The 24,474-nt window shown below is 44.2% G+C and overlaps 1 protein-coding gene across 7 annotated transcripts in view; it reads left to right on the top strand.

The window, feature by feature from the left end:
* Nucleotides 1–10,547: 10,547 nt before the first annotated feature.
* FAM114A1 (family with sequence similarity 114 member A1) overlaps nucleotides 10,548–24,474 on the top strand; it is a 69,592-nt gene continuing 55,665 nt past the window's right edge. For 4 of the 7 annotated variants that reach the window (XM_019553205.1, XM_019553206.1, XM_019553208.1 and 1 more), the window contains exons 1-2: nucleotides 10,590–10,682; nucleotides 18,680–19,026. In XM_019553205.1, coding sequence (XP_019408750.1) covers nucleotides 18,688–19,026 — 339 coding nt within the window. In that variant the 5' untranslated portion in view covers nucleotides 10,590–10,682; nucleotides 18,680–18,687. Of the gene's footprint in view, nucleotides 10,683–14,037; nucleotides 14,113–18,679; nucleotides 19,027–24,474 lie in introns of all 7 variants that reach the window. The other 3 variants (XM_019553203.1, XM_019553210.1, XM_019553207.1) reach the window with 3 other exon arrangements.

Consider the following 24,474-nt stretch of genomic DNA (forward strand, 5'->3'; position numbering starts at 1 on the left):
CTCCTGGACATATGTTCAAGTGGCACATCTGGGAGCAAAAAACTCCAGAGCAATTAGGCCCAGTATTTATATGTATGCATTAATTTTACAGGTAGACAAGCCCACTCTGAGCCTTAAGAGCACCTGATCAGCACTTTTCAGGTCTAGGTTATGGGAAGGGAGACAAAGCAATGCAACTACAGGCACAGTCATGAAAGTTGGTAACTACTCTATAAAACAAAATCATCAGCCGCCAGGTACCTAAAACCAGGGGAGGATTTAGTGTTGTGTTCTGCATGAATGAACCCTAAATACCCCTGAAGTCTTGGATTATCATGTTTCTAATGCGTCAGAAAATAGCTTATAATATTGTGCAAGGCATTTTAAATATTTAAAGTTAGAACTTCATGAGTACAAAAATAGATTTGTTGAGTCAACTTTCTAACATGGACACAGTCATATTGGTCCAAAGGGACCTATATCCATATAGCTTTTTAGGTAAAGTTACAGAACTCAAATGAGTTTACTCTTATCTCTTATAGATCGATGCAGAATGACATAATACATTTTAGCTGACAAAATACATATAAAACACCGCTCATTTTCTGAATATGTTTCATGATATGAAACATCTTAAACTAATCGTGGGTATACTTAAATATAAATTAATAAAAAATATAGTTTCTTACCAGGAAGTCCTGGTCCCCATGTAAACAGAAAACGTTTATGGGAAATGACAGAAAGCAAAACTTCCTGGAACCCAAAGAATTTACATAACAACATTAAACAATACGCAAACCTCCCAAAATCTGTTTGCACCATCTACTGACTTCTTATGAAATTACACATGATTTTACCCATTTTGATATTTTTCCAAATACAACATTAATATACCTTTTGCCTCAAGTGATTATATTATTGAAGTGGATATTTTCATAGAATCATAGACAATGCAGGTTGGAAGGGACCTCAGGAAGTCATCTAGTCCAACCCCCGCCTCAAAGCAGGACCATCCCCAACTAGATCATCCTAGCCATCTTATGCTTTGTAGTAGCCTAATAAAACTCCTTAATCCTCTATTTCATCTTTTTGCTGAATTTTTTAAAAAATAAATTAAATATTTTCTTTTGAACACATTTTAGATTGACAGCCAAATATCCTCTCTTAGAACTAAATCATAATAATCCAAGTCACGTATGGCACCTTGAGATTAAGTGAGCACACTATGGAGTCTTGGTTAGTTGAAGGTAGATGAGACTTTCCTTTCTCACCCCTTCTCATTTAGGAAAACACTTAATTGGAAAAAACTTCTGACTGGTTCCACTTATAATATAGTACCACTTAGTTGTGACAACATGTTAATTTTAAAAATTCTACAATTAATTAGCCACCTTGAGATCTAAAATCATGTAACAATTCTGCTAGCAGTTTTGCCATGTTGAGTAATATTTACATGGTAAGTCATCCCAGTAAAATCTGTGGGCTAGGTCCTCCCAGTATTTCTGGTTTAGTGTTTCCCAACATAACAAACTGATAGAACAATTTATGGTGCATCAGTGAAATTGCAGAAGCAACCATAAGAACAATCTCAAAAGTGACTAACTTTGTCTTAATCCTCTTTGTTACGACACCTTTTAATATGGAGTTTCCATATTAATATGGCAGTCAGGGAACAGGCAGGAAAGATAACACACATGACAATGCAGCAGAACATGGATAAACACTGAAAGAGCTCCTTAGACCAAGCTCCATACCTTACACTGCTGTGTCAGTTATATCACCAAATTTTCCTATACCAGTCCCATGGCCAGTTGGGCCCAAACCATGCAAAACTGAAATAGGCAAAAATGTTCACATCAAATAATAGTGTATAAAATAGCTCTATACAGACTATATCACCCATCTCTGTCATGGCAGTTATGGTGAGCTGGAAAGACTATGTCATTTATCCCAAAGAGGGTGGTCAGAACAGAATGCTTGAGACCACCAATCTTGCTACCAGCAACTCACTCCTCTTTTTCAGTCTAAGCCTAACAGTTCCGCTACAGCATAATACTGAATATGACTCCAGGTACACCTTATGTAATCTGAAAGGATCTGCCATGTAGGGGAGAGATGCAGAATTTTAATTATCTGGCAATATTGACAACCATTGTCAATGTTTCAATGTCATACTAGTGCCTAGATTGTGTCCAACATGTTAGAAATTAAAGAATAAATTAAAAGGTAAAACAATCATAGTATCCTTTGTGCTAATTCATGTTCTTATCCATGATGTCTTCACCATATTCATTCACAGGTTAAACAATGGGGCAGGGTTTGCTTCTTGGTGACCTATGGTTCAGTATTAGGTCCCTGCCCTTTAGTAGACAATGACAGGACATGCCCCAAGGGCTGCTGTGAAACCCACTGTGGACCACCTAGTCTTGCCCTTGCTCCGGGTCCTCTGTCTAACCCCTCTTTCTAACCCACCTGCCATGCTTTGATGTTCTCTTTTTGTTGATTGGGAGGCTGCCCAAGTCCTGGAGTAGGCCCCCTGGTGCCTAGCAGACCTGCTCAGTGTCTGGCCTCTGGGCCAGCTGTCCACCACCAGAACCTTGCTTGCTTTTCTGAGGATGGCTCCATACCCAGTCAAAACTAGCTGAGCCCAATAGGCACAACTCAACCTCAGTGGTCACAACTCAAGACCCCAGTGGACCAAACTCAACCTTTAAGGGCTCCAAACATGGCCTCCACTTCCCCTGTAGTCCTGCCCCTGCCTTGCAGGTGTCACTTGATTATCCTTCCTGTATGGACTCCAGCCCTCTTGGCTCCTGCCCACAAGTTACTCTGGCTGTAGGCCTCTAGCCTGGGACACTTACTGTGGCCCAGCTTCTTGGCCTGCACCTCTTTAGTAATATTAGGCTCCAAGCTCTCAACTTCAGCCTGCCTGTATTTCGCTCTCGGAGTCCCTGGCCCTGTTTCTCATGTTGTCCTAGCCCCCTGGCAAGGCTGCTTTCCGTCAAATCCAGCCCCCTGGTATCCATGACCCAGGCAAAGCTGCTCTTGCTTTGTGCTATCCCCTAGCCCTTAACTAGGCCCCAGGCCCTCTAACTGGGCTCAGCTGCCTGAGTCCTGACTGCTGGGCTGCTATCCTCAGCCTCAGTTTGGCTTTAGCTCCATGCAACTTCTTATATCCCAGATCCTGGAAGGGCTCTGTTTGGGCTTCAGCCTCCCCTACTGAAGAGTACTTTCTAGGCACCCCAACCTGTGGCCTCCTTACCACCCCTATCAACTACATCCAGTCCTCTGGTTCTCTTCCAGCTACTGATTACACCTACCTCTCCTGGGTCTCCCTGGGTCCCAGCAAGCTTTAACCTTGCAGCTTCTGGCTCTTGCAGCTTCCTAAAGCGCTTGTGTTGCTTAGCTTCCCTGCTGTTGCACCCCAGGCCAGTAGAAGCTGTGCTCACAGTGGGAGTTAGAACCAAGTTGGGCTTCCTGGTTGAGGGGCCAGGTTTTTAGTAATACTGGGCTTCATCTCTTTTGAGTCCTGTGGCCTTCTCTGAGGCCAGGGGTTTCTAACTAGCCTAGTACTCAGTGTGCTCTCATGTTACAGCTTAAACTACTGGTCTGCCACCCCTGCCCTCCCCGCTGCTGCACTTAAACTCCCCATAGCTTTCCCTGGCTGCTTGTTATTCTGCAGCTGGTCCCTGCATTTGCGGTTTTTTGATGTTAACTTCCTACTTTCTATGTAGCAGGGCTTGGGGGTCCCTGCTACATCAAGCTAATAGCAACTGTCAAAATGACAGTCAATTTCATGCCTGCCAATGCAACAGGGGCCAAGATCAGCATAGGGCAACGGATCACAACCTTGTAGACACACCAACAGCAGAGACTTCCTCAGCCTGACGAAGGGTTTTTAAACCTGAAAGCTTGCTAAGAAAATGTTTTTCCAACTATTTAAGTTGGTCTAATAAAAGATATCAGATTCACCCAAAGAACCTTGTCTGCCTATGTCCTTAGACCAACACGGCTACAACCTACACCCTACTTAGACTCAAGGCATTCCTCAGAAATTACTAACCTCAGTTTTCACTTGTTTTTTGCTTAGGGAAAAATAAGAGAGTAGTTCTTTTGTTGCAAAGAACTCAGAAAGACTTCAACAAGGCAGAATGTTTTTAAATCTATGGATTCCTATTTGAAGTATATGGCCACATCCAGACAAGCACACATGTGCAGTATGTGGCAAGGCAGACCCTGCAATGCAGATGGGGGGGGGCAGGGTTTGAACCCCCAGAGGTCCTGGGGCCAAAAAAAAAAACATGCCAAAAAAAGTGGGGCAGCACACATGGAAGCAGCGTGTGCCACCCAAAACAGAGCCTGGCCGATCAGAGCCACACTCCAGCTGCCAACCAGGATCCCAGCTGCAGAAGCACCATGGCTACAGCTCCCCAAGGCCCTCAGGACCCCAGGTAAGGCTGATGGGGCCAGCACAGTTGCTGGCCCCAGCCTCCCCTATCCCCTCCAGGGTAACCTGCCATGCACTACAGGGTGCATGGCACAGACATTCCTGGGGGCCAAGTAGAAGCAGTGCAAGGTGTGCCGCTGAAACATCCCCAGGGAAACAAACATCCGTGCTCATGTGGACGTGGCCTCTGAGTTTATCTTGTGAATCATAGTTGTATACCTAATAGTGCTAACATTGTGTACCATCCTGGGACACCCTTAAAAGGATTTCAAGGTACCCTGGTGTTAGAATTACACAGCTTGCATCTTGCTCTTGATAAGAAAAGAACACTGCCCAAGGTTCTTCTTTCGTCCTCCTTACTCTTTCACATGCTTATTACAGAAACTGGAATTTAACTGCATAGCCTTGGGGAATGAACTGTTGATGAACCCTTGTGACATTGAGCATGCTTAATTAGCTGTTGCATATTTACCTCTCCGCCCTCCCTACTCAAATGACTAATTATACTATACATGCGATGTATGTGATGATGTAGTTACATGTATGTTTGTATGAAACAGAAGTAAGCTGCAAGAACTTCTGTGTCTGCGCACGCGCCCAGGAGATTTGAGAAAATAAATGCCGTTTGCAAACACAATCAGGGGTCAGAGTTAATTTGAGCATCTAGCTCTGCTCTGACCTTTGCTTGCAAGCAAATAGACCCTTAAGGGCCGACTGACGTCTGTGATCTCTGCGCGCCTCCAGGGAATGAACCGCTGTTTGGGCAACACTGGGGTGCTGCAGGACCCTGGTTGAGAATCAATGGCTTAAGGCTATGCAACTGCATGGTTTGCACTGTCCCATTGGGGACAATGAGTTGGGTATGCTCATCCAAATGTTAGTCATTCTGTTTATGTTCAGCAGAAGGGTTAATGTCGCTTTCACTCACAACTTTTTTATATGGCTGTAGCACTATATTCTTTCATTTCATAAATGATAAGCATCTTCCCTAAAAAAACCTTAAACGTACATTAAGGAAACACGCTGGTGAAATCTAGCCCTAAATGCAGATTTAGAACAGAGGTGTAGGTTGTAGCTGTGTTGGTCTAAGGACATAGGCTGGCAAGGTTCTTTGGGTGAATCTGATATCTTTTATTAGACCAACTAATTTTATCAGACCTGATTTTAGATAAAATCATCTTTTATTATTTGATCTAATAAAAGATATCAGATTCACCCAAAGAACCTTGTCCGATTTAGAACAAACTTTTATGACAGCAAAGACCAGCAGAAATGTTTCTATGACCCTATCCGTTTATTGTTAATGCAGTGTTAACCGACCTTTTATGTGGAATCCAAACAGTACAACATGGTGCTAATCAGTGAGAAACTAACAGTGAAACTGAATACAACCAAAGGTGAAATAAACTTAACAGCAACATATAAAAACATAATTACTGAAAAATAAATTCAGTTTAAGAGATGCCTCCTCTTCAGAACATAATGCATGATTATGCCCAACAAGGCATATATATCTAGCTTTGGTAGAATTCAGTTTTTATTTGTAATGATATCAATGGCTAAATCAATGTTTATTTTTAAGCATTTATTTCTATTTTATCCATTAAAATATTCAGGATTGTGCAAAATTAGGGGTCTGGGGAGCAGACAATTTAGTAATGATGATATACTGCTAAAAGCTTTATAAAATCATGTCAGAATATAAAATATAATATATATATATATATATATATATATATACACACACACACACACACCATAAATCAGTAAGTCATATCTGCTTTAAACTATTCTGTTCATTCATCAGGAAAGAGCAGGACAGGCAGAGACCAGAAGAGGAGCTCTGGGAATGTGGGGAGAGGTGGAAGTAGCAGCAGTGGTGGCTACCCTTGCCCCTCCCCACCCATGCTTAGCTGGCCTGACCAGGGCAGGGCGCTGGAGCCACAAACACTCTTGTTATCTTCCTCCAGTCCTGAATATGTGAATGATCAGCTAATTGCTTAATTGATGGGTCATTAGGCTGGAACCAGCAGCTAATTGCTTAATGGACCAGTCATTAGGCCGTCCATTGTTTTCCTCTTAACCCCTCCCCTCTCTGTCCTTCCATCTCTTTCTCCACCATCTAGTAATAGGGGTAAGGGTTCCCTGCTGTAGTTCCCTTTCAGTAAATTTCGATTATTACCAATGGAAATATTTTTCCATTAGTCTGTGAGTTTGAGGTGAAACTGATGTTTATCAATGTTTATTGATAAAAATCAAAACCTGTCAAGCCTAATCGTATCCTTTTCCATTTCCCACATGTATTCATCCTACTTAATAACCCTGACTACAAAAGTTAACAATACTATTTTATAGGATTTTACATTTCTGAAACATTTCTGAAACATGCAAGACTTTTCATAGGATATGTAAACCTGACACTAAAATCTGCTCTTTTAAAACAAGACTTCACCACCCACTAAGGAAAAGGGGTCTCTGACATTGAGCTAAGGAATATAAAAAATGCTATACTGGGTTGAACCAATGATCCAGCTATCCCAGTATCTTGTGTCCAAAAGTGGTAGAAGTCAACACTATACAGAGGGAGTAACCAAACTGGATCTCTCGAGTGATCTATCCCATATTCTGTACCCTCCCTGCCAACCACCATTTATTGGATTAGAGATGCCAGAGGAAACATTGCCAACCATTCTGTCCAACAGCCAGTAGTAGATCTATCTTTCTCTACTTTCTCTGTCAATTCTAGCTCAAGTCAAAAGAATACACTTACACTTGCACAATGCCTACTGCAAGGAAGAGGCTGATCTCCAGATTCTTTTGAGATTTACTTTTCAATGAATACTACATATCAAAACATCAATACAATCCTGTAAATTAAAAGAATGTAAAATCAAGTATTCAAGCTCACTGATCTACCCTGGTTTTTACACTTATTAAAATACCCTAGAAATATTTTACTTTAATAGTTATTCTAGTTTCACCTACCTTAAAATGGAAATTGTTTGGTACTTTCCTTGATATTTAAAAATGTTGAAATTTGATGTGTCTGTAACAGCCCAGTTCTCAGTACTCTGTGTGTGATGTCTGGTACTAAAATACCTCAGTGATTTATGGCATATATCCTTTCGCCTGAAGAGTAACCGGTTATTCCTCTTTTTTCTGTAGAGGAAGAACACTGGTTTCAAAGAGTTGTGATAAACGTGGCACTAGTTTTCAAACCTTGTATGTCCTGCTTTTAAAAATGAGGAAGGAAAGTGAAGAGTAAACCAAGAACCACTAGCTGTTTAGCAAGAGACTGCAGTCAACTTTTTCCTGGTCAAAATTTGACACAGAACTCATTTCACAACATTACTGGTATTTGACTGAACAGCAACTTACTAGAAATTAGCCTCAATGTTTTAATATTTAACTGCAGTTTTTTGATACTACCACCATATAAATACATAATTAGTATTTTTGGTGGTATTGCAAAAGATGTTGCCACATTTGGAGTGGAACAACACTAAGCCTGATGTTTTTGGTGGCATAATGCAGAGATCTATAACATTGTCATGCATTATCATGTCATAGGTGGTGTCTGTCTGAATATTAAATTTTAGTAAGAGCTATGAAAAACAGCTAACTGGCAATAAGGCTATGTGGGTGGTTCCTTTCTTGGAACAAGGCATCAGAGTTCACAGATTCATTGAATCTGATAAGCTGCACTGTGAGCACTTTTCCTAGGGCCTCAAACTTGCAATCTCTTAGGCTAGCAGTTGTGAACCTTAGTGCCCATGCCACCCCTCTTATGTGGAGAGTGTCTGTATGAATAAGTAACAGCTATGAAAAAAGGTAACTCACAATAAGGCTACGTGTTGGGTTTTAATTTTGGTACAGAAGGTGTCAATGTTGAAGAAATGTGCACTGTTGTAAGTCCATCTGTTTTAACAAAAAACATTACTGTAATTTCTCCTTAGTTCAAGTCTTTGTGCTCTGCTCTCAGACACAAGCCTGAAACTGCGAGTAGCAGCAATGGGAGATGAAAGCACATATCTGAGGCCAGATTGTAGGAACTTAAAGTCCATATTGCATGCAACAAATTCCTGGCAAAAATAATTATAACAATGCTTGTGCCTAGACTTCTGCTCACAGTTTGCCTTGTGCTAGTCTTATGCATTTGTTCTGCTCATGTAGCCCCTATCATCTCACCCCCATCATCTTCAGGGGAGCTGGGCTAGGTCTGCACAGTGGGGGCAGCTCTGTTTCCCCCCTGCCCAACTCTGGGTGTGGCAGCCTCAGTCAAGATGCTTGCATGGGAGGAAAGGGGGAAAAAGGGAGTCCCCCCCACCATATAAGCCTGGCTTGGCTCTCCCCAAGACTCCAGCAGTGATAACTGGTATGTGTGTGGGGGGGGGTCTTCCTTCACCCCACACCTCTCATGCAAATGTCTTGAGAGTGGCTGCTGTCAAAACAGCTTTGTTGCTGATGTATCTAGATCTGGGACAAGCAGGAAAACAGAGCCCCCCACCTCATGGACCTGGCCCAGCTGCCTCCAAGACCCCAGGAGTAGGTGGAGGGGGCCACATGGCAGGGGCGCTCTATCCCTCCCCTCTTCCTCCCCGCAGGGGGGTGGGCAGGGCTGGGGAGAGTGGAGACTGCTGGAGTGTCCATGGCTGCTTGCCAGGGCTAGTGCAGGCAGGCTCCCAGCCCCCTCCCCATCCTTTCATCATCCAACTGGTGGGGTTCAATGGTACTCTAACTACAGTGCAGAGATGCCAAGTAAGTGGGGTCCAAGGGCCCTGGCCCCCCTTGGGAAGAGGGTGCCACCCGAAATGCATAACTTTCCACGTCCATCACCTTAGCCCTCCCCCCCAGCAAAAGTAAGTCAGTGCCAGTGTTACAGTGTGTTGTGTAAAGTGCCATCAGTTAGCATGTATCTCAGACAGGCTGCCTGCACACGTGTGCATGCCCTAAATCAGTGGTTCTCAAACTTTTTTTTCCACGGACCACTTGAAAATTGCTGAGGGTCTCAGCAGACCACTTAATACACTTTTTTTTGTTCTACAAATCAAAGCACATAACTCATATTTTAATGTCAATAGTCTTACAAGTACAGCTATTCTCGATTGTTCTGCAACCTTTCTGCGGACCACCTTAATGGATCTCGCGGACTAGTGGTGGTCCATAGACCACAGTGAGAACCTCTGCCCTAAATCTTTCCTTCGTTGTCCTCTTGCCTCCAGTTAAACTGCCCTTTTAAGCAGAACTACCTTCCTGTTCCAATATGCTTGATCCAATACTCTCTCCACTGTCAAGTTCTCCTGGAAAGCCCACACAAAGTAACACATGCCGGTTAAAGTTTTCCCATCAAAACTTTTTATTGATGGAAAATTCGGTTTTTAACTAAAATAAAATTGTCAAAAGTGTGTTTTTTTGGGGGGGGGGAGGGGACATTTGTTAGCAAAACAAAGCCTCCACTTTTTACCTCAACATTTAGAATTTTTGTCCGACTTTCCAGTACAAATATGCCACTTTCAAATCTGATCTAACACTTCCCTTAGCCTGGCAGTTTCCTGTTCATTTATGTCTTAGGATATGGACAAACAGACCGTGAAAAATAAGACAAGGCTAACTTAAAAAAAAGCCGCACACTGTTGTAACAGCCTAAAACTTGGTCACCCTCGTTCAATCAGTGTCAGATTTCCTCCTGGGTGACTGACACCGAGACCCGTCTCGGTTGCAGACCCTGCCCGGCAGGCGTGGTCCGTCCAGCCCGGACACGTGTCGTTTGGCCACGGGCGGCCGAGGGCCGTGCCCTAGGACCCAGGTTCCCCGCGCGGCCTGGGGGGCGCCTCAGCACTCGCGGCCCAATCCTGCCTCCCATCCTTACAGCACACAGGCCTGAATGCTTTCAACGCCGCGCCCAGGGCAGCTGCCTCTTGCTCTGAGGACGGGAGAGCCGATCTGGCTGCGCGTGCCGAGGCGCTGGTGCTTCCCGGAGCGGGCGGCAGCCCCTCCCGCCGCGAATCAACCCGGGTTAAGGAAATGGCGCGAAAAATCGGGAGCCGGGAGGTCACTGGAAAGAGGCGCAGAGTCTGGGGTGCTGCCTTCGACCAAGCGTGAGGTGGGGACTGAGTGAGACGCCCCGCGGGGCGGGAGTCGAAGCCCAGCCCCGCAGGCGGGGGCGGGAGCTGCCGGGCCCAGTCCCTGTCCCGCCTCCCAGCTGTGCCCGGCGCTGCCGACGTGGCGGGCGGGCCCCGGCTGGAGCTGCGGAGCGGTAAGGAAGGGGCCACGCTGCGGCTCCCACCCTCGCCTCCGCGGGCCCCGCGCTGCGGGGAGCAGGGGGCAGCCCCGGGCAGCGCCTACCCCCGCTCCTCGCCGGTCGCGACTGACAGTGTGACACCGCAGGGTCCCGGGGGCGGCGACCCGGGGAGGGGAAGGATACTCGCCCCGTGCCCATGTGAGCCGGGGCAGGGCGGCTGTGCCCCCAGGAGCGGGGGGCAAGCAGCAGGGGGCGCTGGGAACCAGGGGCAGGCAGGCGCCCCCCCCCACCCATGAAGGCTCACCCCAAGACGCCTTGGGCCGTCCGCCTGCCTCACGGATCACTTCAGCTTCGTAACCCAGACAGAAAGGGGGCCTGAAAATAGTGAAAGTGTAGGAAACACATAGGGGGCGCTGGTGCCCCCCCCAACAGTAAGCGCTCTGGATGGTAGGGGGCACAGAGGGCGCATGTGCCCCCCCGTTGACTCTGCCATGCTGCATGCAGAAGTGCTGGCACTTCAGCTGCCGTGCCACTGGCACGCTCAGCGACCAGCCACTCACTCCAGTTGCCAGCTGGCCACTGTGGGACCCACTCCCTGGTTGTGCCTGCCCAGACTCAGGAGGCACCAGTTGCCCATGGGTGAAAATAATAATTATTGTTATCATTAGCTCTGGTAAATGAGGGCTGATGCTAAAAGTTCACCCAGGGCCGCCAGGAGTCTAGGTACAGTGCTGCCAACAGGGCCCAGGGCAGATTTCAATTCTATGTAAGTGGGTACAATTTAGTGGAGGACTGAGGGCCATAGGGCACCATCTCACTTGACACCGAGAGCCCTGATTCTCAGCCGGGGGATGTCAGGAGCCCTGATTCTCAGCCAAGTGCCCCAACACCCTGGGTTGCCTCGAGAGCCTTTCAAAGGTGTGGCAGGGCTGCTGCACAGGTTCTGTACTGGTTGCTGTACAAGCATGGAGCATGAGATAAATCCAGGGATTCCCAATAGACTTGCTCTGGGCTTTTTGAGTGCTTTACAACAGAAGAATCACCCTATTACTTTTCCATAGTTAAAAACAGAGCAAAAACTAAGCTGTTTTCCAATTGGTGCCTCTAGTCCTTGAGAGAATGGAAGGATGCCTTGAGTCTAAAAGGTTGAGAAGCACTGACCTACAGAAATAACATTTTTCAGGGGTGCCTTGAGTGTAACAATGAATGCCTTGCAATTATTGAGGGGTTCCTTGATTCTATTTTCTCTCCTTGCAAGTTGTTTCTAGCCCCCATCTAGGATGACAGCGTTCTATGCTTTGCTTCTTAGGAAAGAGGCTTAACCAAAAAGTGCTTGCGTAAGGAGTTTGATTGTTTCACACGTGATCTGGTCCTACAAAGACTCAAGTACACGTATCACTTATCGTATGAACAGACTTATGTTTGTATATAAGCCTTTGTCAGATCAGACCCATAATTAGTTGTTGCTGCCAAGTTACACCCTCCAGTATATACATGCAAGTCCAATGATATCATTAGGAGTTGCCTGTATCCTTATGTGATGCTACCCAGGCCACTATATAATAAGCACTCTTAAATCAGTAACAATATTTACCATACATTTGCTTCATTATTTGTGGTATTTGATATACTCAGAATGGGAAAGACTGCAAATGCTGTGGTAAATGTAACCCCTGTGAGTTGTAAATTCCCTTTTTTCCTACAGGATGAAGTTCAGTGCAGACAAATGCAAGGTGCTACACAGTAGGAGGAATTATCAAAAACAAATATAAAATGGGTGACACCAGGATGGATAGCAGATCTGTGGAAAAGTACTTGGAAGTTTTGGTAGACCACAGACTGAATATGAGTCTGCAGTGTGAAGCAGCTGCACAAAAGGCGAATGTGGTTTTCGGATGCATCAGTACAAGCATTAGGTGCAAGACACAGGAGGTGACAGTGCCTCTATACTCAGCACTACTTAGGCCTCATCTGGAGTAGTGTGTGCAGTTCTGAGTTCTACATTTAAAGAAGGTTAGAAAGGAATTTTACCCCATGATCAGATTGATTTCCTTTGTAAGGGGTTTTGCCTTCCTCTGTAGCGGGGGGGCATGTAGCTCTCTACCTGGGATCTGTTGAGCATATATTGACAGCATTTCATAGAAACAGGATGTTAGCTGCTGTAGCTCCCATGCTTTACCTGTGGCTAGTTAGGGTGTTAGATCTGTGTGTGCCGGGGTTGTGGGGAGTCTGATGTAGCGTTTAGATTATGGATTGTATTGGAAGATTTGGATAAGGATGATCCTGCCTTAGGCAGGGGTTAGGACTAGATGAGTGGTTTTCAACCTTATTTCATTTGCAGACCCCTAAAAAATTTAAAATGGAAGTGCAGACCTCTTTGGAAATTTCAAATAGGGGTGCAGACCCCTTTGAATTATAAGTGTGGCTGTTCACATACTTTTGATTGATCATAGTCTTCTTTTGCAGACTCCTTAGATATAAGTTGCCAGACATATGTGGGCCACAAGTTAAAAACCACTGGACTAAATGACCTCTGGAGGTCCTTTCCAGCTCTACTTCTCTGTGGTTCTATGATTATTACCTGATGACATACAATAAAATAATGCAAAGGACATAGATACTTATATATAGAGAGAGATATATAGTGTATTTATTGTTCAGTTGTGTTCTTGGATCTGTTCAGGAGGTGAAGAATACTCTGTTCTAACCTAAATGAACAATACAGTTTAAACTCCTAAGCGTATTAAAAATGGATTAATAAATTCTTTTTTCCACCTACATCCCAGTCCAGTAGAGCTGTGATTGATGCTTTTGATACTATTTTTATGCATCAACCCAGTTTATAAATTTATATGGTAGACAGGATTCTTCTGGATCCCTGGCATAGATCTTTGGATCTTTTCTTGTTGCATAGGCTCTTGTTTCTTTGCAGCTTTTCTTGTATGTATCCTTTCTGTCAGAGCCTGCATGTACAGAAAATGCCACTGAAATCAATGCAAAGAGAAGGTCTACTCTAGATGAAGGTTTGCAGGTTTAATTTATGCCCTGCAAGTCTGTGTGTAGACAGGGTGTTAGAATGAAAGCTCTTCAGGGCAGCAATTACGTCTTCTGTGCACAGTGCCAGGTATACTGATGGTGTCAATGACCTTAATTACTCTATAGTATTCCCTTTGGACTGTGCCAGTGCCACTCCTTAATCAGCTGTAGAGGTTGCTGAATAGTCACTTTTTTCCATTCCTGGATTCTCAGTGTACTGCCTGTACTATATTCATGAGACTCCTCTGTAGCAGCACAGAGAAATGCTAAGAAAAAGAGTTTCATGTAGACAGAACCATAGTCCTGATAAATTTCTCTCTTTTTGTTTAAAAAGAACCAGAATCAGACACATGAAACATCTCCAAAGGTACCCTTGAATAAGAATATAAGGAAAAAGCTGTATTCCAAGGCAAGTAAAATGCTATGAAGAACAACCACACTAGTTTGTGTGTTTTCTGTTTCTTTGTGGGCATTATTTGGAGCAGAACAGAAGTAACAGAGTAAGCTGCAGGGAAAATAACAAAAATTAAGGGGCTTTTATTTTGCAATAAAGTAATAGCAATGCTCAAACAAACTTTCTCCCTCCTCAGACAACAACCAATAAACCCAAGTATTGCTGACCCAGCTGAAACAATGACTTCCAGAACAAAGTACCACCATCTGGAATTCTAAGTAAATAAAAATCCCTTCCTCCCACCCTCCAAATGCCAAACCTCTTGGACAAATCACAAGGGAGCCATGAGAACAATTAATACGTGGTCAAATAGTAATGACTTCAGGGACCATGGTCAGCCACACCCAAACCTCTCCCCAACCTGGTGCTTTGATATCCTCACGGTTTTATTCAGAGTACACTTCCACTAACTCCCTGTCATCTAACTTGCAATCAGTTGGCCAGGGTATAGGAAAATATGCCATCTGGGACTGATGAAAATGAGACCAAGAGCTGCATGTCCTCTGCATATCAATGGCACTGTAACTCAAATGACCTTTCTCCTTGTGGCCTTTCTTACGCATTTGACAGAAAAGGAGATAAAATAAATATCTGTGGCAACTCTCACAAAAGAGCCCTCTGGAAAAATGAATGGTCTCTCCAAAATATACTCAGGGATCCAATGGACAAAAGAAGGACTGGAACTGCTCAAATTTTGCCCTCAGAAATTCTCGGGTTGTAAGCTTAGAAGGTGCTCAAAATCAACCTCTCCTGCTCATCTTGTGGGATCTGACTCTTTTACATATTTTCTTACCTATGTACATAGTTTTCTACCTATGTGCTGTTTCAGTGACTTAGTCATTGCATAATTTAAATTTAAATTTTTCCTATGAGTTTATAAAAAGACTAAAATTTATGTCAGTTAAAAAATATTGAAAGTGAACTAAGGTGCTTTAGTTTGAAATACATAGGGTTTAAGTCTCCTTACTAGCACCAGTTTAATTCTGAGTGCTTCCACAGAGGTGCATGTATTCTAAAGAGTGTAAAAGATCACAGTGTGGTTCTGTTTATGTCAAGTGGAGTGCCCCAGGGGTCAGTCCTGTGGCCAGTTTTGTTCAATGTCTTTATCAACGACCTGAAAGATGGCAGAGAGTGCACCCTCAGCAAGTTTGCAAATGACGCCAAGCTGGTGGGGAGTAGTAGATACACTGGAGGGTAGTGACATAGACAAATTGGAGGATTGGACCAAAAGAAATCTCATGAGATTCAACAAGGACAAGTGCAAAGTCCTGCTCTTAGGACAGAAGAATCCCATGCACCAGTACAGGCTGGCCAGCAGCTCTGCAGAAAAGGACTTGGGGGTTACAGTGGACAATAAGCTGAACACTGAGCCAACACTGTGCCCTTGTTGCCAAGAAGGCTAACGGCATACTGGGCTGCATTGGTAAGTGTGTTGCCAGTAGGTCAAGGGATGTAATTATTCCCCTCTATATTCAGCACTGGTGAGGCCACATCTGGAGTACTGTGTTTAGTTTTGGGGCCCCCACTATAGAAAGGATGTGGACAAATTGTAGAGTCTAGCAGAGGGCAACAGAAATGGTTTGGGGGTTAGGGGATATGACTTATGAGGAAAGACTGAGAGAACTGGGCTTATTTCATCTAGAGAAGAGGAGACTGAGGGGAGACTTAATAGCAGTCTTCAGGTACCTGAAGGGGGTTCAAAAGCAGATGGAGCTAAACTGTTTTCAGTGGTAGCAGATGACAAAACAAGGAGCAATGGTTTCAAGTTGCAGCAAGAGAAGTTTAGATTAGATATTAGGAAGAATTTTCTCACTGGGAAGGTAGTAAAACACTGGAACAGGTTACCAAGAGAGGTAGTAGAAGATCCATTTGGTGGGGGGGTTTCAAAACCTGGCTTGACAAAGTTTTGGCTAGGATGATCTAGGCTGGTCCATGCTTTGAGCAAGGGGGTGGACTAGATGACCTTCTGGGGTCCCTTCCAAACCTAACTTTCTATGATTCTATATCAAACTGATTCTATGTATAATTTTAAAAATTATGAATATATCAACTTAGGTATCCAAGATCCAAATTGCATGCCACCAACATTTAAAAAGAATGGTATCCTTAAGTGATGTAATTGACCAGAGGGAATTTGAATAGGAAGTTTGTTTGCTTGTTTACATACAAAATTTTCTTATATCTTAACTAATACGATAGTAATAATATCAGAAAAGCCACATCATAAAAAAGTTCACAAGCTTAACACATTTATAGGGCACCCAGATAATAGTGGATGTAATATGAGGATTTCACCTCCTATAGTATACATGTGAGCATTAGACATCTGTATTTAAAATAGGAGTCCTGATTGGCTTCATCCTTTTTTATTTCTGTCCGTCATGATTCATTCCATTTCTGTCTAATATTTGCCTGCTGTTTTATCATAGTTCCTTGGCTTGCACCTAATGCACCTTGGATTCCTAGGTGGTCTACCATCCAAATACTGGCTGTGCTTAGTTTTCAAGATCACATGCATTCAGTCCACTCCAGACATAGGCTCTCTTCTAAAGTAGCTTCACTGTTTTTTGAGAACTACACCACTTTTACACTAGGCACACTGGTCGGAGAAGATAATCAACCCCAGCCTCTCTGAAAGGTAATGTGCCCTCCAAAATATATGAGTTTTTTTTGCCATCACTGATGGTATAACACACAGCTCGGTTTTGGTTCCATATAGAAATTACTAGGTGAAGTGTTATGAGTCATGCTATACATGAAGTCAGACTCACTAGATAAAGGTGGCCCCTTTTCTCTGTAAAATCTCTCTGCCTTCTGCCTGATTGTGTCTTCATCACAACTTGTTTGTTTTGTGTAACTGCTCCTCAGCTCTGGACCTCCCTCTGTCTTCAGGTCTTCCAGAGGCCAAGCCTGAATATCTTTTGGAAGTGCTGAATGACTTTCCTATTTGGGCTGGCATTTACTAAACAAAACTAGGATAAGATGCTGTTCGGAGGGTGTCTGTTTTATCCTAGATCCCTTTTAAGTTGTTTTGGTCTTTATGTTACTCACCTGTTTCTAAGTTATTGTTTGCTTATTTTAAGGTGCCTTGAGCCTCTGTTGGAAAGAGTGGTATATAAAATTAAATAAATAATTCATGTCAGGGAAAACAGACTGCCAGACTCCAGTCACATCACATATGCCTCTGCATAGTTAATAAAGATTATAGTAGTAAATGAAGGAAGAACTTAATTTTAAGTTAACCAGTGTGTTTATTGTCTTTCCTATGTCTGTCTCATGTTTTAAATTCTGAATAATTTTTGTGGATTTTTTTAACCTTTAAACTTAGTTTTCAATGTACAACAATCTCTTGTGCTTGCTAGGCCTGATTCTGATTTCATTCCTGTGGGGCTAGCATGGACATCGCAGGCAATGTGTGTGTGGTGCTATGGTGAATTTTTGCTTCTTGGACTCCAGTCTGCTCTGTAGATTGGACCTGTCTACAACAGAAATTAGAGCAGCCTTGTGACTAATTGTACTTAGGCAGCACAACTCTGGCTGGCTGTCTAGAATACAGACTTGTCTGGGCATCTCCCTCTCAACTCTGCTCTTTAAACATTCTTAAAAAGAGCAAAAAGCTATATAGAGTGCTTTTTAAGGAAAATTTACCTCAAGGGTTAACTCAGGGCCCATTTACAACTGATACAGTAATGTAAAGATCTTCACAAGTGCAGGAACTGGCCATTCCTTTTAGCTCTGGTTTTCATCATCATGAGTAAAATCAGAATCGGACCCACTGCAAAAGGGATTTTCTAAACCTGAGAGAGTCGCCAAGGTACTTTTAAGAATGGATTTGCATAGACAGTTTTACAGATCAAATACATTTTATAGCAGAGATGAATATTCAAGTAATATTTGAAAATGCTTTACAGAAATATGTAATAGTATCATGGTTCAAAGTTAAAATAAAAAAGATAGGAAAAGAGAAAAGCCATATTTTCAGATGAGATTAACAATTTTATGGAGTGCAGGTGAGGTAGGCAGGTCCTAAAAGCAGTGTTCCAGGTGGCAAGGGTTACAGAGATGTTTTTCCCCACTTAAATTGGTGCAATAATGGGATAAGACCCAGTGGGTACTGATGCTAAACAAGAAGGAAGATGAGAAGGAAAGAAAAAAGATGGGTTTGGTTTATGGAGCATGCTAAATCTAGAAGACTTCTTTGGAAACAGTCGTGGTTCAACAATCTATACTGACCTTGCCCACCTCATGTCTTGTTGACAGTAATTGGCATTCCATCAATGCTAGTTATGGATGGGGGGCTATAACTGGCCCTCAGAAATGAACCTTCATGATTTCTGTAGATAAAACACGTATATTGGTAATATACACTTACATTGTCTCTTATTTAATTTTTACCATGCTGCATACCTGCAAGCATTGGGGTAAAGCTGCTTTTTAGAATGGTTCTGTATCATTTAAGTGTTTCTGGAATTTGAAATAACTGAGTAGTTAATTTATATATCTGTGCTATTTTTTTAAACAGAAACAAAAATGTCCGGTGACACAAGTAATGCAGTACCCACCAAAGGAAAACCTGAAGTAATAGAAATGCCTAGTAGTGATGTGTTGCCTGATGATGAAGCACTACATCATGAAGTGACTGGGATACTGCATGGGTCTTCACAAGACGGAGAAAAACAATTTTTCCATAATACCACTAATGGACAGGAAGGAGACCCAACTATCACTGAGCATCCTTTCACTGAGGAAGTGAAAAATCAACCTTCTAGCACAGAAGTGACTGAGAATGTAGCCACTGACTGTAGCGAATCTGTGAGCCTTGATCCTGAACTTGAATCTGAAGTGACACCAAGTGAACAAAGTAATCCAGTAAGTGACTCTTCAAAAACATCTGTTCTGAGGATAATTACCTTGCTATACAAGACAATCATGAGTCTGGCTCCCTACTTGAGGAAGAGGGCAATTCTGTCAAAATTATATATTGATTGTAGTATCAGCAATTAAGAAATAATGAGCATCACTTTTTTTTTTTTTAAGAAAAGCCTTGGAAATTACATGTAGAATTCTCTACATTGAAAATACATGTATTATTTATATTGAAAAACAGCTCTTAAAAAGTTAGGAAGTGTCAGATTTTTATTTGTCTGTCTTATCTTAATTGGCTTCCCTGTGCATGTAAACATAAGACAGTTATGATACAGTCTTTAATCATTCACTCTCATGCTGGGTTTTCTGCAGAAGCTCTGCCTCCCCCAGTAGACAAGATAGAGCCACAAGGTTGTAGAATTAAAGCTGCTGCTAAATCTGACACTTCCTAACTTCTGACTTTGCAACCTCATTAATATAATTTTAACACAGAGATGCTAAACCTTCAGCTTGTGGGCCAGATGTGGCTTGCAGAGTCATGGCATCTGGTAGGGGTGTGCAAAGCTTTGGTCCATGATTTGATTTGGAGAAGATTTGGCCTGATTTGGAGATCGAATCACCGAATCCGAATAGGATTGGGTGGAGAAGAAAAAACTCTGAATCGATTTGGAGCCTCTGAATTGATTTGGAAAAGATTCAGAGATTCAGAAGGCAGTCTTTCAGGGGAACAGAAACTAAGAGGGAGGGGGAGCTAGGAGAAAAGACTGACATCTCTAGCTGGCCAGTAACTGTGATTGTTCACTGAGTCCCCTTTCAAAGACAGTGCTCTGGGGGAGGGACATACAAGCAGCATATAAGCCTCAGTCTGCAGGCTTTCTGTGCCTTTTGAGAGTTGTTTCTGCCTGAGCAACTGTGTCTAAAAGGTACTGGACTGGCTTTGGCTTCCTACCTAGTCAGTCTCCTGCTACTTTCTGTTCTTGGAAAAGATTGGATATAACTTACTAACTAGATCCCTCTACTTATCCCTATCCAGTCCATTTCTTTCATTTTATATTTGTTCTTGGGCGGTTTCCCCACATTTTTTTAAAAAGAAAGCTGTGTTTTTCCTGGCAGTGTGGTCCATCACTGCAGGAAAGACCCTACATTACACACGCTCACACACATACATCATAGAAGAAGTCAGATATTATTAAACACAACACAGAAGAAGTCAGGCATCATAAAAGAAGAAGAGATTATGTATAGTTTTATTAGTTATAGTTACATACAGACTAAACACAACATCGAAGAAGTCAGATAGAGAGTCAGATTATTAAACACAACACAGAAGATGTCAGACAGCCATACATCGGAGAAGAAGAGATATTATTTCAGTTACACACACAACAGTAAACATATCACAGGAGAAGAAGTTAGACACAGTCATACATCAAGGAAGAAGAGGAGAAATATTATTAGTTATTTACACACACAGACATATTTTCCAGCACAGGAAAGATTAATGTAAAGTGTGCTGGAAAGGCAGGTGCCAGGTTTCTGGCAGGGGAGGGAGATGGGCTAGAAGAGGTAGGGGGACAGCTAGAGCTGCAGGTCCCCCCCCACCCCAAACATAGACACATCCTCTTTCCTGGCAGCCATGAGTCTTCTGCTGCCAGTGGAAGCAAAGAGGTAGGAGCAGTACCTGTCCCTGCACCTGTACCACCTCCCCTAACACCAGAAATAGGCACCAGCAGCAGAATGACAGTCTCTTCCACCCCAATTTCATCTCCCAGCATGAGCCTCCCACTGCCAGAAGAGGATCTGGATCTGGAACAAGGGGACCTGAGTGCCCTAGGTAAAGAAATTCTGGGGACTGAGGGGGAATCTGAGTTTGTGCTCCACACCCCTCAACGTTCCCCTAGACCCAGGTCTCCTTCTCAGGAAGGCACCTCAGAGGAGGTTGTGGAGGCAGGTGGCTCAACTGAGTCAGCTCCTCCTTTTGTTCTGCCTCTGCCTGCTGAGGAATGAGGCAGGATCCCCACCCTCAACCCAGAAGCGGGGAGTAGTGTAGTGTGGGATCATTTTGAGGTGGTATATGATCCCAAATATGCTATCTACCAGCACTGCCAAAGGCAGATCAGCCAGGGCAAGAAGGTGATACACTTCACGCACATGGTGAGTCTGCTGAATTTAAGGAGACAGCACCCCCTTACCCTTCTTCCTCAGCCTGGCACCAGTGGGAGCGTGCCCAAAGGGAAGTCCCCTGCTTCAAAGCTCCCATCCCCATAAAGCAGAAGGAGGCCACCCTGGAGCGGTGGGGGAAAGCCAGAGATAAAGGGAGGCATGTTGCAGGGGTGAACAAGGTCATCCAGAGCTGGGGACATGCTTGCTGTGGATGGCCAACCCTTCTTAGTTGAGTGGCCAGAGTTTAGGAGGCTCATGGCGCTTGTGGCCCCATCCTATGCCTGCACACACCACCCTTAGCATGATGGTGGTGCCTTCCCTGTATGAGGCATGCAGGGAGTACTTGAGGGAGGCGCTGCGCAAGGCAGGGCCACAGGTAGCTTTGCACTCCACCTCCAACATCTGGAGCAGTGGGGGTGGACATCACTCCTACCTCTCTCTCACAGGGCACTGGTGTGATCAGTCAGGCTGTCGGTGGGTTCTCCTTCAAGCCAAGGTGATGGAGGAGTCCCACATGGCAAGGGAGATCATAGTGGCCATGAACCACATGGTGTGGGGGTGGCTCGGTGGGCAAGGCGAGGTTATCTGTGGATTCATGGTCACCAACAATGGGGTCAATATGGTCGTGGCCATCCATGATGCCACCTTTGTTGGCATCTACTGTGTGGCACAGAAGCTGCACCTCATAGTCAGGGATGCCTTGGAGGGGGACAGGGCTGCCAGTGATGGCACTGTCAATACCACCCAGCTGATTTTAAAATGCAGGAAGGTGGTAGGCTACTTCCACCACAGCATCAAGGGGGGCAAGATGCTGTGGGAGAAACAGGAAGAACCGAGCATCCTGCAGCACAGAATCATGCAGGATGTGGAGACTTGGTGGAACTCCACATACCTGATGCTGGAAAGGCTGGTGGAGCAACAGAAGGCCATCCATGAGATGGCCTGGCTCGGGGGGATTGGGATCAGCGACCCCCTTAACAGAGCTGAGTGGGATACCATCTCCCAGATCTTGGTGGTCCTCAAGCCCTTCCTCGAGGCCACCAAGACCCTCATCGCTTGCGATTTCCTACTTAACCAGGTGATCCCCGTAGTGAAGGAACTTGAGGACCAAATGGAGAAGTTCCAGGGGATCAATGTTCTTGGCTGGGGCAAGCCACTGTCACCAGATCTACAGGTACTGGTGAGATGGCTGAGGGAGGGCATCAGGAAATGTCTGGATCCATAGTCTAGTATGGTCCACATTCTGGTAGGCATATGCGACCTGAGGTGTGAAGGGGAGCATTTGCACTGGCAGCACCAAAATCCTCCATCACTGGACTTGGGTGCTGGTCAACAGAGTCAGGGAGGCAGAAGGGCAGAGGCAAGGGGATGTGGAAGAAGGGGATCCACTTTCCCATGCCAGCACTCTCAGCACCAGCACTGGCCAGTCTCCTCCACACCAGCTACTGCCAGCGTGGGCCAAGGGCATGGCTTCAATGTTGGGGTCCAGACACACCAGACCCCAGTCTCAGGCAGGTAGCACTGAGGCTTTGGTGGCAAAGTAATAGGTATTTCAGTGATTCCCCTTTATAGTCTATGGCTGAATCTCTGAAACTCTCTGAATCAGTGCCAGATCTTCAGAAGCCGATTCAGTTGAATCAATTTGGGACAGTGATCTGAATCTCCGAATCAAATCGCTATCCTCCGAATCTGAATTGAATACTTCCCCATTGGCACAGGCCTAGTGTCTGGCCTGTGGACTCCCCATGGGTCAGGAAATTTAGTGGCAGGGGAAGGGTGACTATTAATACTGCTGTAATCCCTCTCCACCAAATCCCAAACCATGGGCCTGGCGCAATGGGCTGGAGCCCTCTCTACCTTAATGGCTCCACTAGAGAAAGGCCATATCCTCTGTCTCCTGCATGGCTCAGTCAGGCTTCCCCCTACATGGGGCTGGGTTGGGGCTTGGCTGTCCCCCTTTACCTCTGTCCCCCACACAGCTGGATGGGGTCCTGCCAGGACTGCCCAGGTGCTGGATCCGAACCACTAGCCAGATCTGGCCTGCCAATTGACTGTACTTCTCATCTGGTCCACCAGCCAAAAAGGTTGAGCACAACTGTTCTGATATGTAGAAGAAAGGGACTTAATTTATTTTGCAAGAATGCCTAAACACTTCAGGCAGATTTTGATTCCATTGCTGTAGGTGTTGTATCCACAACAGTCTCTGTCTCAAAGGGGTAACAGCCTAAAGCTAGTGCAGTCCCTGTCAGCAAAGCATTTAAGTATGCACTTAAACCCCATTGGCTTGAGTTAGATATAGGCAGATGTTGAAATGAATCGCTGAATGTTGATCTAAAATACAAGATAAAACATGAACAGACAAATGAGCAGGTACAAAAGCAAAAAGTTGTTTTTGTCCAAACTTGCTCTGCACAATATTCTTAGCTAATTAGTGGCAGTAAACACAACTCACTATCTGTCCAAACATTTTCAGATGACATTTTTATTGTTCATCTCATAGATCTCATCTCTAGGATCTTAAAATGTATTTTCATTTTTTTCATCATTATTATTACTACCCACTACCCTGAAAACTGTAGTTAATTAGCAATAAGGAAGTAGTGAGACATATCAAATTAAAATGTCCCTTCTTTCTTAGATTTTGTAAATGTTTGTTTTCTGTTTCAGCTGAGTGCACAGGGCTGCTGACACTAGCAGTGATATCACTGCTGCTTGTGGAAATGTCAATGTCAGCAGGATGGAACCCACTTCTAATCAGGATATATTCAGCAGCTTCTTTGTGTTATGTTGTTAACCAGGAGAATAGCTGATCAACTGGAAATGAAGGACAGGAAAAAATCATTCTTTCCCTGCTTCCTCCCTCCACCTTTTCTGTTTGAATGTGAATGGGAAAGGACCATGCACATAAATGATGTACCTTGTTTCATAGATTTCATAGATGCTAGGGCTCAAAGGGACCTCGGAAGATCATTGATTCCAGCCCCCTGCCCAAGGGACAGGAAGTCAGCAGGGGTCATAGGATCCCAGCAAGATAAGCATCCAATTTACTCTTGAAGGTGTTCAATGTAGGTGCTTGGACCACCTCCAATGGCAGGCTGTTCCAGACCTTGGGGGCTCGGACAGTAAAGAAATTCTTCCTTATGTCCAGCCTGAAACAGTCTTGTAGCAGTTTATAACCGTTCAACCTCATTATCCCTTGGGGTGCTCTGATGAACAAATGTTCCCCCAGACACTGGTGGTCACCTCTGATAAAAGGGCACCAAGATGAGTGACTGCCATCAATCACAA

This window comes from Crocodylus porosus, unplaced genomic scaffold (genome assembly GCF_001723895.1).
Source record: "Crocodylus porosus isolate Cpor-Errol unplaced genomic scaffold, CroPor_comp1, whole genome shotgun sequence".
Lineage (NCBI taxonomy): Eukaryota > Metazoa > Chordata > Crocodylia > Crocodylidae > Crocodylus > Crocodylus porosus.